General features: G+C 37.0%; 2 protein-coding genes across 2 annotated transcripts; both read right to left on the bottom strand.

The window, feature by feature from the left end:
• Positions 1 to 2,164: 2,164 nt before the first annotated feature.
• Positions 2,165 to 4,399, bottom strand: LOC145956392 (uncharacterized). Its single transcript, XM_083071984.1, has one exon. The coding sequence runs from the start codon at positions 4,397 to 4,399 to the stop codon at positions 2,165 to 2,167; it is 2,235 nt and encodes a 744-aa protein (XP_082928110.1).
• A 95-nt stretch (positions 4,400 to 4,494) lies between these two features.
• Positions 4,495 to 8,381, bottom strand: LOC109803490 (SPFH/Band 7/PHB domain-containing membrane-associated protein family). Its single transcript, XM_083071058.1, has 9 exons — positions 8,054 to 8,381; positions 6,657 to 6,780; positions 6,511 to 6,578; positions 6,363 to 6,422; positions 6,103 to 6,261; positions 5,654 to 5,800; positions 5,127 to 5,341; positions 4,902 to 5,010; positions 4,495 to 4,823 (listed from the first exon to the last, which is right to left on the bottom strand). The coding sequence occupies exons 1-9, from the start codon at positions 8,156 to 8,158 to the stop codon at positions 4,731 to 4,733; spliced, it is 1,080 nt and encodes a 359-aa protein (XP_082927184.1). The 5' UTR covers positions 8,159 to 8,381; the 3' UTR covers positions 4,495 to 4,730.
• Positions 8,382 to 13,146: the final 4,765 nt, after the last annotated feature.

The following is a 13,146-nucleotide window of genomic DNA, read 5'->3' as shown; positions in this document are numbered from 1 at the left end:
AGAGGAAAAAATAGAAAAGAAAAAACTAATGAGAGAAGCCTTATTAATCCTAATACCCCTTCTCAAGTTGGGCCATGTATATTGGATAAACCCAACTTGGAGATAGCATGAAGGAAAAGCTTTGGATACAAGGATTTAGTGAATGCATCAGCTAGTTGATTTGCTGAAGGAACATGAATAAGATGTAGTAATTCTTCTTGAAGTTTGATACGAATCAGATGACAATCCACCTCAATGTGTTTTGTTCTCTCATGGAAGGTAGGATTTTTAGCAATTTGGATAGCAGATTGACTATCAGAAAATACAAAAAATGGGGCTGGAATCTTAACAAAAAGACTGTCAGATAGGAATTTCAACCATTGGAGTTCACAAGTAAGGGAAGCTAAAGCCCTATACTCAGCTACAGAGGAAGATCTTGAGACAGTAGACTGCTTCTTTGATTTCCAAGAAACAAGTGATTTGCCAAGGAAAACACAATAGCCTGTGACTGATTTTCGTGTAGTTGAACAAGTGGCCCAATCTGAGTCAGAAAATGCTTGAATTCTGAGATGATTATCAGCAGGATAGAACAGACCAAGGCCTGGTGCTCCTTTAAGGTATCTAACAATTCTCAAGGCTGCTTGTAGATGTGGTTCTCGAGGTTGAGAAACAAATTGGCTCAGCTGTTGGACTGAAAAGCTAATGTCTGGCCTTGTGTTAGTAAGATAAAGTAATCTGCCAATTAATCTTCTAAAGCTAGTTGGATCATTTAAGAGGGAACCATGGTCTGCATGCAGTTTTATAGCAGGATCAGCTGGTGTAGGTGCTGGTTTAGAGCCAAGTAAACCAGATTCATCAATAAGCTCTAAACAATATTTTCTTTGATTTAGAATGATCCCCTTCTTAGATCTAGCCACTTCAAGACCTAAGAAAAATTTCAAAGGACCAAGATCTTTAATCTGAAATTTCTGATGGAGATGTTGTTTAACAATTTGAATTTCTGAAAAATTATTCCCACTCAAAACGACATCATCAACATAGACAAGCAAAATTGTGATTGAAGAACCTTGTTTCTTGATAAAGAAAGAATGATTAGCTGAACTTTGTTTATAACCCAAATGAAGCAATTCAGAATTCAATTTCTGATTCCAATTTCTGCTAGCTTGTTTTAGGCCATATAATGATTTTTCCAATTTGCAAACAAGTTTGGAATCAGGTAATTGTAGTCCTTGAGGAGGCCTCATGTAAACCTCTTCCTCTAAATCTCCATGTAAAAAAGCATTGTCTACGTCCAATTGATGTAGAAACCAATTGTTAGTGGAAGCTAGAGCTAGGAGAAACCTTACAGTTGTCAACTTAGCAACTGGTGAGAAAGTCTCAAAATAATCTATGCCTTCAGTTTGAGTGAATCCTTTGGCTACCAAACGAGCTTTATGTCTATCAACTGAACCATTTGCCTTGTATTTGATTCTATATACCCACTTGCATCCAATCAACTTTCTGCCAGGAGGAAGTGAAACCAAAGACCAGGTTCTGTTTCGATTCAACGCATCAAGTTCAGTCATCATGGCTTGCTTCCAACAGTCTTGAGTAATAGCTTGTGCATAATTTGAAGGCTCAACATGTGCAGAGATAGAAAGACAAAATGCAGTGTAGTTAGAAGAACACTTATTGTAAGATAGGTATGAATGCAATGGATAAAGACAAGCAGAGTTAGAAGAAGTGGCACTGTAACAGTGATATTGATTAAGGTAGTTGGGTCTAAACTTCTGTCTTGTAGAAACTCTTGGTTGTACAGGAATGTCTTGCATCTCTTCTGTTAAAGGTTGCTGTAATTGTTCACTAGGGGTGTGTGTGTTAGTGGTTTCCAAAACAGTAATGGGATAAAGTTCATAATGTGCAAAATCATTAGTAGATTCAGTGAGTATGGCATCAGAATTAGAGGAAAATTTATGAAAATCAGAATAGGGAAATACAGTTTCATGAAAAATAACGTTCCTAGATAAAGAAAAAAATCTGGAATGTAAATTGTAAAGAACATATCCTTTAGTGCCAGATTTATATCCAAGAAATATACATTTAGAAGCTCGAGGAGCTAATTTTGTTCTGCCGGCAGCAAGAGTTGAGGCATAAGCAAGACAACCAAAAACTCTTAAGTCATGTAGATCAGGTTTATGATGATAAATCATTTCAAAGGAGATTTTTGTTTGAGAAATCTAGTAGGAAGTCTGTTGATAATGTGGACAGCATGTTTTATAGCATAAGACCAAAAAGTTTTAGGAATCTGAGATTGAAAAAGTAATGCTCTGCAAACATTTAATAAGTGTTGATGTTTCCTCTCAACAATACCATTTTGTTGAGGGGTTTCAACACAACTTGTTTCATGAAGGATGCCCTTGGCATTATAAAAATTAGTGAGAATAAATTCCTTACCATTATCTGATCTTAAACGTTTTAATTTGCAATCATGTTGATTCTCAATGAGAATGATAAAATTTGGCAATAAAGATTTGACTTCCTGCTTAGATTTTAACAAATGAATCCATGTGAAACGACTATAATCATCAACTACAGTTAAAAAATACTTGTAACCTTCAATGGATGAAATAGCAAGTGGTCCCCAAATATCCACATGTATAAGTTCAAAAAAGAAATTGGTAATACTAGTGCTGTCAGGAAAAGGTAATTTCTTTTGTTTGGCAAAAGAACATATGTCACATACATGAACTAAAGGAAATTTTATTGAAGTATATTGGGAAGACAATGTCTGAAGAACTTTATTTGAAGGATGTCCTAGTTTTGCATGCCATACAGATGTAGAGTTACTAAAGTTATCATTAAGAGTAGTTGCTAAAACAGTGGTACAATTGTTGCCAGTAGTAGAAAAACCAAGTGAATCATTGTGTTGTAAGAGTTGAAATAAGCCAGATTGTTGTTTAGCTGCTCCAATCATCTTGAAGGTATGCCTCTGCACAATGATACAGTCGTATTCACAAAAAATAACAATGCAATTGAGAGTAGTAACAAGTTTTGGAATAGAGATTAGGTGAACAGAAAAATCAGGAACATATAATGCATTATAAAGAGTAAGATTTCCAAGGTGAATAGTACCAGAATAACAAGCAAAAACAGATTGGTTGTTAGGCAATTTAACGGAAACAGGTTTTATAGGAATCAAAGAAGAGAAATATGATTTTGAAGGGCAAATATGGTCAGTAGCACCACTATCAAGAATCCAAGAGGATTGGAACAAGTTGATACCTGGAGTGCTCACAGAACATTTGTGAGCACTGTTAACAGAGGGAGAGGGATCTTGGGACTGTTGAAGCAAGCCCAATAATGCTTGATATTGATCCTTGGAAAAATTGAAAGTGTTCTGAGACGTGACGTCATCCTTAGCAGAAGTGGCAGATACAAGAGAAGTAGTAGAATCAAAATTGTTCACAGAAGACTTTGAAGTGTTTGAAGTAGTGGAAGTACTCTTGCCATTTGTCCTGTACCCCGGTGGAAAACCATAAATCTGAAAACATGTGTCAATGGTATGATTTGTCTTTTTACATTTAGTGCAAAATCTGGTAGATCTGCCTGTATTGTTGCCTCTACCAGAACGACCACCACCACGAGTGTTAGAGAATCCACCACGAGTAGAAGAGTTGTTGCGAGCAGAATCATCATTGAATGTAGCCAGAGCTGCAGATTCTTGTGGAATTGGAGGAACTGGACCTCCAAACTCGCGTTCTTGCTGAAGAACGAGAGAAAAAGTGCGAGTGAGGCCAGGCATAGGTTCCATAAGCATTACTTGAGAACGAACTTGAGAGAATTCATCATTGAGTCCTCGCAAGAACTTGATTACGCAATCATCATCACGTTCCTTCTGAATCTTGGAAAATATTCCACAAGAACATGCAACAGGGCAGGAACAAGCCAAAACTGTGCGATATATTGACAATTCTTTCCAAAGTATACGCAAACGAGTGTAATATTGTGAAACAGTAAGCTCACCTTGTTTACAATTTTGCAATTCTTCTTGCAGATCAGCAATGCGAAATTTATCGCCATGAGAGAAGCGATCACAAAGGTCTCGCCAAATTTCGGAAGCCGACTCGATCCACATAACAGATTGACGAATTGAAGGAGTCATTGAGTGTGCAAGCCATGACATAACCATTTTGTTGCAGCGGCACCATGCTTTGTGAAGAGGATCGGAGAGATTTGGACAGGTTAGGGTTCCAAGAACAAACTGATCCTTATTCTTGGTTTCAAGGGCTACGAGCATGTCGTGTTTCCATTGTGGAAAATTGTTATCGGAAAGCAAAGGTGTTACAAGAATTAAAGCTGGATTTTCTCCGGGATGAAGAAACAAAGGATTCGCCGGATTGACGAGGTGATCGGAAAGTGCGGGTTGAATTGAATTTTCCATTATTGATCAGAAAAGAGAACAATGGATGAAAAGAAAAGCTGATCGGAACAGAGAACAATGCGGAAGCGAAGAATAGTCACACGATGATACCATGATAGCGGGTAAAGTTCTCAATAATTTCTCTCATGTAACAATCAACCCTTTACAGAGAGCAGGATTATTGTTATATATACAAGTATAAGTGGCCAAAGAAAAGATAAGCTAACTAACCATGGTTAGACCTATCTAATGTAAAACTAACTAAGACAAATACAGGTACAGAGGAAAAAATAGAAAAGAAAAAACTAATGAGAGAAGCCTTATTAATCCTAATAATCTAACAGCTAAGAAATCAGATATCTGCTTTGGCCGTTGTAGTTTTCCCTCTAGAAACATCATGAAGTAAGTTTCCGAGCAGCCTCTGATCCAAAATCATGTTTGGAACCTGGAGAGCAGACTAAAAGGTCAAGTCTGTGCACAAGGGCAGACAAATATTGACATAGCTGGGAGGGGAAAGTAATACCTTGTCCCCAAAGAAGATCTTCGTATTATTAGCAATGGCCTCAATAAATTTAAGCTGAAGAAATTCAGGGGTGAGCTTCAACTTGTTTGCTTCAGCTTCCTTTATTACACTTGATATTGGAAAAACAATAAAATTAGCCATTTATATTTTCCAAGACCATAAATTATAATATTTTATTCATAAAACTTGCATTCAACAAAGACATTAGGAATAGGAAAATCTCACCGGTAGAAGTCTGCATCTGCCAGGCTCTTTTCACGTGCCAGGTACATTGCATTTTCTATTTCTTCTTGTCTTCTAGCACTATCCTTTTCCAACAATTTTTGCTCCATAAGGATCTTGCTAACATTGGCATTCTTCTCAGCCTCACTAATGGCCATCTTCTTCTTAGTCTCTGCCTCCTTCTCGGATACTTTCTGTTTCTCAATAGCAATTAAGACCTACCCCATAAAATCCAAAGCACCTTGCTTAACATTGTTTTGAAAAGAAAAGAACTAAAACTAAAATAAAATGATGAACAGCTAGCATACAAAATCCCGCTTGAAGCATTTATAGGACTCAACAAAAGACATACATATCTCAGAGAAATGACAGTGCAAATCAACCATAAGGGGGAAAAAGCACTGATATGTGCATGTGCTCACACATGTTTGATAAACATGTCTCCTTCAAATGAAATTATCAACTAAGTTTTACCTGTATAACTCCACACGCTAACAGGAAAATGACAGCTCTTCTTAATGAAAATATACCTTGGTACGCTCCTCTTCCATTTGTTCAAAATTGCGTCTTATGCTATCTGGAATAGTAGGCTTTGTGACACGGACACTTATGATCTCAATTCCTGGAGCATAGCGGGTGCAGTCAACTTGAAGAGCATCTTTCATCTTTTCATCAATCTGAAAGGCTCCAATGATAGCATGTTGACACACTTATTGACACAACAAGAAAGGAGAAAAACCAGAAGCCAAAAGATGCATATTGGTGTATCTCAACAGAGGTACAATGGAGGAAAAGAATCACAAGGTATGGAACAATAAAAACTTGACAATAGAAGCTACAAGTTACTGAACTACATTGAAATTTTTTGTGTCAAGTCCAACTGTCATCTTATTCTTAACAATTACCGTACAAAATGGGAGTTACCAGTATAAAACAAACTATGGCCATAAAATTAAACTTGTAAAATATCAAAGTTAACCTGGTCAAACACATCAATATAGACTTGTTGAAGACTATGAGAGCTGCAGAACTGATTGATCTCATGATGAATCTTGTCATATATCCATGTCTTATCATAATGCACACCATAGTTGAGCAATGTCTCAAAGACAAATTCCTTGTGGAGTCGATTAACAACCTCAAAGAATAATGTAAATCAGTGCATAGTATTAAAGACGTGAATAAAAAAAGAACACCAGTGAATCTAAGATTACATAATGAAAAAATATTTGCTATCACCTCAATCTTCCCAAAATTGATCATAACTCCTCCTTTAGTACCACAGGGTATATCAGTCACCTGCAATAGTCACCATAAATAAAAAATCCAAATTATAAAGCCAAAGGAGACTGTAATTCCCACCTCGAACTTGCTCTAATCAAGTTACCTGATCTGTCTGAAGTGTCACTTGGACAGGTTCATACTGAGTTATGAAAGGCATCTTTAGATGGAAACCTGTAAAATTAATATCAAGAACATGAAGCAAACCTTTGTGCTAGTATACATTGAAGAAAACAAAGGAGTATTTAGCACCTGGCTCTGTAATTATTTTCAGAAGGGCACCTCCTCTCCAATATACCCCAACATGGCCTTCAGGTACTTGGTGCAGAATGGACAAGGAATTTTGGAAGGATGGGGATGCTGAAGGAACCAAAACCTGTAGATATATCACAAGTTTTTAAGCTTTAAAGGTTGAGTGTAATCAATTTAAATATTTTTCAATTGTAAGACATAGTTCAAAAAGAACAATAACTAAACCTTATCCCATTATGTGGTTTGGCTACAAAGATCATTATCAAAAACTAAATTTTTGGAAACCTTAATTAATTCAGGGAAATTTCCAACACAGTCAACATTGAAAAACAAATCAAAGATGAAAATTGTAAGCAGAACATCTTTATTATATGAACTGATCTTCCCAAAAAAACTAGTGAGCAAGAATTAATGCCAAAGCAACAACAAATCAAGACAAATAGGCTATTAGCTTATTCATTATGATTTAACTTCAGTATTTTAGAACTTTCCACCATCCTCAATCTAAAAACTGTAAGCAGATAATTGAAGGTTTATTATCCCAGGCTTTCACCTCATGAATGAGCAATACCGGATCATAGTTCATGCAGAAAAGGTTATCTCACCCATTCGGATGTTAGTAATTACATTCACTTTGTCACGTTATTACTGAATGTGAGGCCTCAGACCTTATCCAAAAGTGATCAAATAAAACATTTAGTTTATCACATTTAATGTGCCAACTAATACAACTCCACCTCGCGTGTTTCATTAAATTGGTTTAATTAATCATTTGTTTCCTACACTTCCCGCATTTTCCCATTTTGATCCCTATACCTAGAAACTACACGTTTTAATCCCTATACCTACACAAGCACTTTTGATTCCGTTTTGATCCCTATTGTTAAGTGTCCATTAACTAGCATCACCACAAAATAAAAACTAACGGTGTAAAGCCACTACAAATTTTCTGGCAATTAGACTTAAGACACACTCAGGGACAGAAACCAAAATGTAATTCTAATAGAGATTAAAATCACTAGTTTCTACTAGCTACAGGAACAAAAGCAAAAATGGTGCAAATATAAGAACCAAATGAATGCTTGCTACACTAAAAGCACATAACAAACTAAAAATGATACACATTGTTACAAGTTAAATAAAACACGAAAATCAATCGGAAAACAATCATGCAAGAAGAGAGAGGCAAACCAAATCAGATAACTGAGGCAAGTGATTAATGAAACGATAGAAGGATTACATATACGAGCGAGATTCAAATAAACATCATTGCAGTTCTACGACATTAACTGTTCCCAAACGACATGAAAAAAATGAAGGTGCAATAAACTCATGCGTCGTCGTTTATCGAAAGCGCGATTGGAAATATTTCGAAATCACAATGACGAGAGAGTTACCAGAGCGGCAATGGCAAAGAATATTAGGAAGGCGATGAGAGTGGCGGTGGAATCGTGGCCTGGCGGCGACGGAGGAGAAGCCACCGTTCGTTGCTGCGAATCCATGGCGGTGGACAATTTTTTCTTTTTCTTTTTTGTTTTTTTTTTACACTTATGTGTATCCTTTATTCTTTGCGTTATGTTTGGGGCATTGAAAGAAATTTGGTCTGCTTCACTTGCAATACTTGTTGGAAAATACTGCTTTTGTTTCTGCTTCGATCAGAAACCAGATGGTACTCGTTTGTATTGTTCCTTGTTCGGTCCGGTTTCTAAAACTGGTAGCTCCAAAACCAACGTTTGAACTACTACAGTAAAATTAAATAATATTTGGTATACAATTTAATTGAACTTATTATGTACTATTTTTTTTTATATAGAAAAGCTCTTTTTTCTTTTTTTCTTTTTTTTTTTTACTGATAAGGGAAAAAAAATTTCGAAAAATTTATGAAATGGTAAGGATTTTAAAAAGATTAAGAACAGATGAGTTGTGTTTGTATAATAACATAACATAACTTTTTTACAGAACACGATATTCGCTTTTCTTTTTAAAATAAAGTCGTCTTTAAAATTATGATTTTTTAATTTTATATAAAAAATATTATTTTAACAAGGAAATAAGAAAACAAAACAAAGTAAGTTGCGTCTTCCAAACATGACTTTGTCATTTTGAAAATATTGAAATAATAAATAAATATGACTTTTGTAAAAATAAAATAAAATAAGAGTTGTATTTGAAAAACACGATTTGCATTTGAAAGTCATAATTTTCAAATATGACATATCCATTTTTTTAAAAGTTAACTATTTTAAGAAGATAAAAAAGTTATTTTGAATTACATATAATAATTATTTTAACAATCATAAAAAATAACATAGTGCTCATTAGCAATGTACAAAAGCTCAGATTTAGCCGAGTAGATTGAGCAAAGTTGTTGTGAATTACATCAAAGTTGTTGTGAATTACATTAATTCTTATGATTTTTTTTCCTATCTACAAAGTTTTACACTTTAAATTCATATGCCATTTTAGTTTTTAAAATTAACAAATCATAATCATCTTAATTTTTAATATTATTATATTATATAACATAATTTTGTTAAGAATATGAATAGATTAAATATCAAATATTTTATTAAGGACTTCTGAGTAAACTATACAAGTGAACTCAATATTAGATCTTAACCTAAAATGTTAATATATTAGATATAGTTGGATATGTTGAATATAATATAAGTAAGAAAGACTTAAAGATCTAACGTCTTAAGATTTTGAGTTAAAATAACATGTAAGTTTACTCGTTTGATTTGCTCATAACCCATTAATGGAGTTTTCCCTAGTGTTTAACCCCTTCATCGTCTCAACTATTGCTATTAGAATTGATGGTTCCATCTAGTGACCAGTTCAAACAAGTATTGGGTAATGGAAGCAGTAGATCCAAATAAAGGATCCATTGCGTCAAAAGTTTTCATACTAGTATGAAGGTTAAGTTCTAAGGGCCTAATGAGCAGTGCTAGCAACAAGGCAAATATCTAGAAGATATTGATGACAATAATGAATGGCTAAGCTCTTGGGGCTAAATGACAATGCAAGTTGTGAGGCCCCGTTCTTCCATATATTTTCTTCTCCCCTCCGAACCCTCACTCACTCTCTTTGTCTACCCACTCAAAACACCTTTCTCCTCAATCTTCTTTTGGCTGATCATTTTCTCTTGGAAATCAAGGTGCTGATAGCAATGTTGGACTCAGCTGAGCCGTACGGAGTTCTCTTCAAACTCATTCCTCTTCTTCTTCATCATTCTCTTTTTTCCGAAGCTCGGAATCTTCCACCAAGGTAAGGGAAGCTAGTTTTCGCTTGGATTGGTTGGAAATGAGTTTAGAAACTCATGAGATGTTTGATGTTGGCTGACTCATGGGCTGTCTTGAAGGAAAATGTGTTTTTGGGTGTTTTCGGGGTTGGATAAAATTTGGGGATTTTCTGGTTGTGTTGGTTGCATGTGGGTAAAGTTGGGGTTTTTGGTTTCTTGATGGAAGGTTAAACATTGATGATTTTTCTTCTTGAGTTTTGGATGCATGCATGTTGTGATTGTTGAGGTTTTTGGGTTGCATGTGGTTGGTAGTATTGCATTTGAGTTGTAGCATGGTTTGGGTCTCCTTGGATTGCAAGTTCATGGAGGTTTTGAGTGAAAACGAAGGTGAAATCCATGGAGTTTTTGGAAGTTCAGAAACCCACAGCTATAGCCGTGGAATCACCGCTATAGCCGTGGAAGAAAAATGTACTTGCAGGAACCCACAGCTATAGCCGTGGATTCACAGCCATAGCTGTGGAAGAGGAAAAACGTGATGGTAGAGACTTGCAGCCATGGCTGTGGTTTTGCAGCCATAGCTGTGGAGAAAAATTGAAGTGGCAGAAACTTGCAGCTATGGCCGTGGATTTGCAGCCATGGCTGTGGAAGGGAAACTGAACTGGCAGAGAGTTACAGCTAAAGCGCTGGATTGAGCGCTGCAGCGGTGGGTCTTGATGACCGAATTTGGTCTCAAGGTCTTCATAAAGTTGTAGATTTGGATCTTATCTTTCCAATGGCGTTGGAATCACCCAAAAAGGAGTTGTAGAACTCCAGATATGGTTGTTTTAGTGAAGAGGGGTCAAGCTGTTAGCATTGGTTATAGCTGCTTCGGTTTTTAGAATTTTTCACAAGGTATATGAAGGAATTAGGACTTGGTGTCTTCATGAGAGTTGTAGGAAATCTTCTTATCTTTAATATGAGATAAGGATGAGCATGATAGGAGTATTATAACTCCAGATATTCTATGTTTAGTAAAGGTTGTCATTTCACAATGAGTGATTTGGTTAAGTTGAAAGTTGTTTTAGGTGCTTAGGTTAATTGGTGTAGTTTGGGTGGGTAATTTGACAAGATAGATGAGTTGTAAACAAGATGGTTGGGTCGTATTATGTGTTGAACATGTTGTACGTTGTGAAGTTGTTGATCATGCTGTTTTGAGCTGTTAATGATGAGTGTTTTTGAGCTAAGTGAGGATGTTGATGTGTTGCGCTGAGCGCGGCCCTTGTCGCGCTGGGCGTGAGACTCCTTGGGAGTCTCTGCCTCGAGGGTGCTGGGCGCAATTTGGTTTGCGCTGGGTGCGAGACCAAGGGAGGTCTCTGCCTTACCTGCGCTGGGCGCGGGTTGGGGCGCGCCGGGCGTGTGAGACTCCTTGGAGTCTCTGCCTGGCCTGCGCTGGGCGCAATTGGGTATTGCGCCAGGCGCGAGAGAGAGCTTGGGACTCTCTGGCTAAGTCTCGCCGGGCGCAGGCACGCTTGCGCCGGGCGCGCTGGCCCCTGGAGCCCTCTGGTTGTGCCACGCTGGGCGCGACCATGAGTGCGCCGGGCGCGTATGAGGATGTGAAGTTATATGCTGAATTTGATGATAATGTTGTTTATGCTGGCTAATGCTGAACTTTATTGTTTGAGTCGAGATGAATTATATGCTGATAGTTGTTGAATTATGTTGTAATTGCTGAGCTGAGAGGTTATGGATAATTATGTTGTACTGACTAGATGTAAATGCTGAAAGATGATGTTAAGCTGAAATAGATGAATATAGTTGTGCTGAGCTGGGCTGTAATTTATGATTTTGAAATGCTGTAATTATATGATAATGCTGTGCTCTAGAATGACGAGCTGAGTTGTGAGTAGTAGGCTGTATTGAATACTACCTAGCTGTGTTGTATGCTGTGTTGTGCTGTGCGGAGTGGTGTGATATTATAGCCGCTAAGTCGGTGCTGTTACTAGCCACATAGGTGGTGCTATTATAGCCGCTAAGTCGGTGCTGTTGTTGCCGCTTTGCGGTGCTGTTATAGCCACTTGAGTGGTGCTGTGATTGCTGCTTAGCAGTGCTGATATTGCCGCATTGCGGTGCTGATATTGTTAGGAGGTATAAGCTGTATAGGTGTGCTAATAACTGTAGCTGGTGTTTATTATATTGCTGTATAATTGTATGTTGATTTTTAATTACACTAGCTTACCCTTTGTTGTTTCCATGATGTTTGGACTGCAATGATCATACTATGTATGGGAGCAGAGCAGGGATAGGTGGGTGTCTAGTGGTGAGTCTTCAGCGGACCGGCGGAGCGGATGTTCCTTTATGGTTGTTTTGTTGTTGAGCTACTTGGGATAGTAGCATTTGATTGTAAAATTTTTGTACACTTTAACTCTGTTCAGATTGGATCATGTATATGTATATTCTAGACTCTATATGTATACAGTTGTTCTTTCTGTGCGGTGTTTCTAGTGTGCTGTGCCTTGTGTAGGGACCAGCCGGGTCGTTACACAAGTTACGGTGAAAGTATCTTGAGCATATTGGTGGTGATGGTTAAACTCTAAGGCAACCATTTAATACTCATGAGTAAAAAAAGACTTGCATTTGGGGGGTGTACCATATGGAAGAGACTCATATTTGAGGGAGAGATTGTGAAAATGTGAATAAGAGAGTCTCATATTTGATAAAGTTGGGTATGTTGAGTAACATATGAGTGAGAAAGACCTATAAACCTAATGCAATAAGTTGTTTGGTTAAGATGTGGTGTCAAGTTCAGTTGTGTTGTTTACTAATGTCCTAGATGTGTAGATCTCCCAAATGTTAACCCCTTCGTGTTCTTAATGCTTAATATTAGAGTTGATGGTTCAATTAAGTGATCAACTCAGATGAGTATTAAGCAATGGAATGACGATAAATCCATGAGATCCATTGTGTCAAAAATATCCCTAATAGTATGAAGGTTAAGCAACATGTTCCGTTGATATGAGTAAACAATGGTGTAAGTATCTAAGAGTGTATCAATGAAAATGACTAAGCTCTTAGGGGCCTAATGAGTAGTGCAAGTAGGAGTGCCAATATCATAAGAACTTCAAGTGATTTGGTGCTAAGTGAAAATCAAGTCGCACTAAGCGTGATAGCCACTAGGAGTAACCTTTAGTCACTATGCCTATGGTGGTAATCGTAAGTCCTTTGTTTTGTTGAACTTAGTCTTTGGTGAATTTTGAGAGTTTAAGATCCTTT

Source organism: Cajanus cajan, chromosome 3, assembly GCF_000230855.2.
Source record: "Cajanus cajan strain Asha chromosome 3, NIPB_CcT2T_4, whole genome shotgun sequence".
Lineage (NCBI taxonomy): Eukaryota > Viridiplantae > Streptophyta > Magnoliopsida > Fabales > Fabaceae > Cajanus > Cajanus cajan.
This window is presented reverse-complemented; position numbering and strand designations above follow the sequence as displayed.

Excerpts from the sequence above, each read along its gene's own strand:
- LOC145956392 (XM_083071984.1), bottom strand. The coding sequence starts at position 4,399 with ATGGAAAATTCAATTCAACCCGCACTTTCCGATCACCTCGTCAATCCG.
- LOC109803490 (XM_083071058.1), bottom strand. The coding sequence starts at position 8,158 with ATGGATTCGCAGCAACGAACGGTGGCTTCTCCTCCGTCGCCGCCAGGC. Across the intron at positions 5,342-5,653 it reads TGGAAGAGGAGCGTACCAAG|GTCTTAATTGCTATTGAGAA; the intron begins GTATATTTTCAT and ends TTTATGGGGTAG. Across the intron at positions 4,824-4,901 it reads AGATCTTCTTTGGGGACAAG|GTTCCAAACATGATTTTGGA; the intron begins GTATTACTTTCC and ends TCTGCTCTCCAG.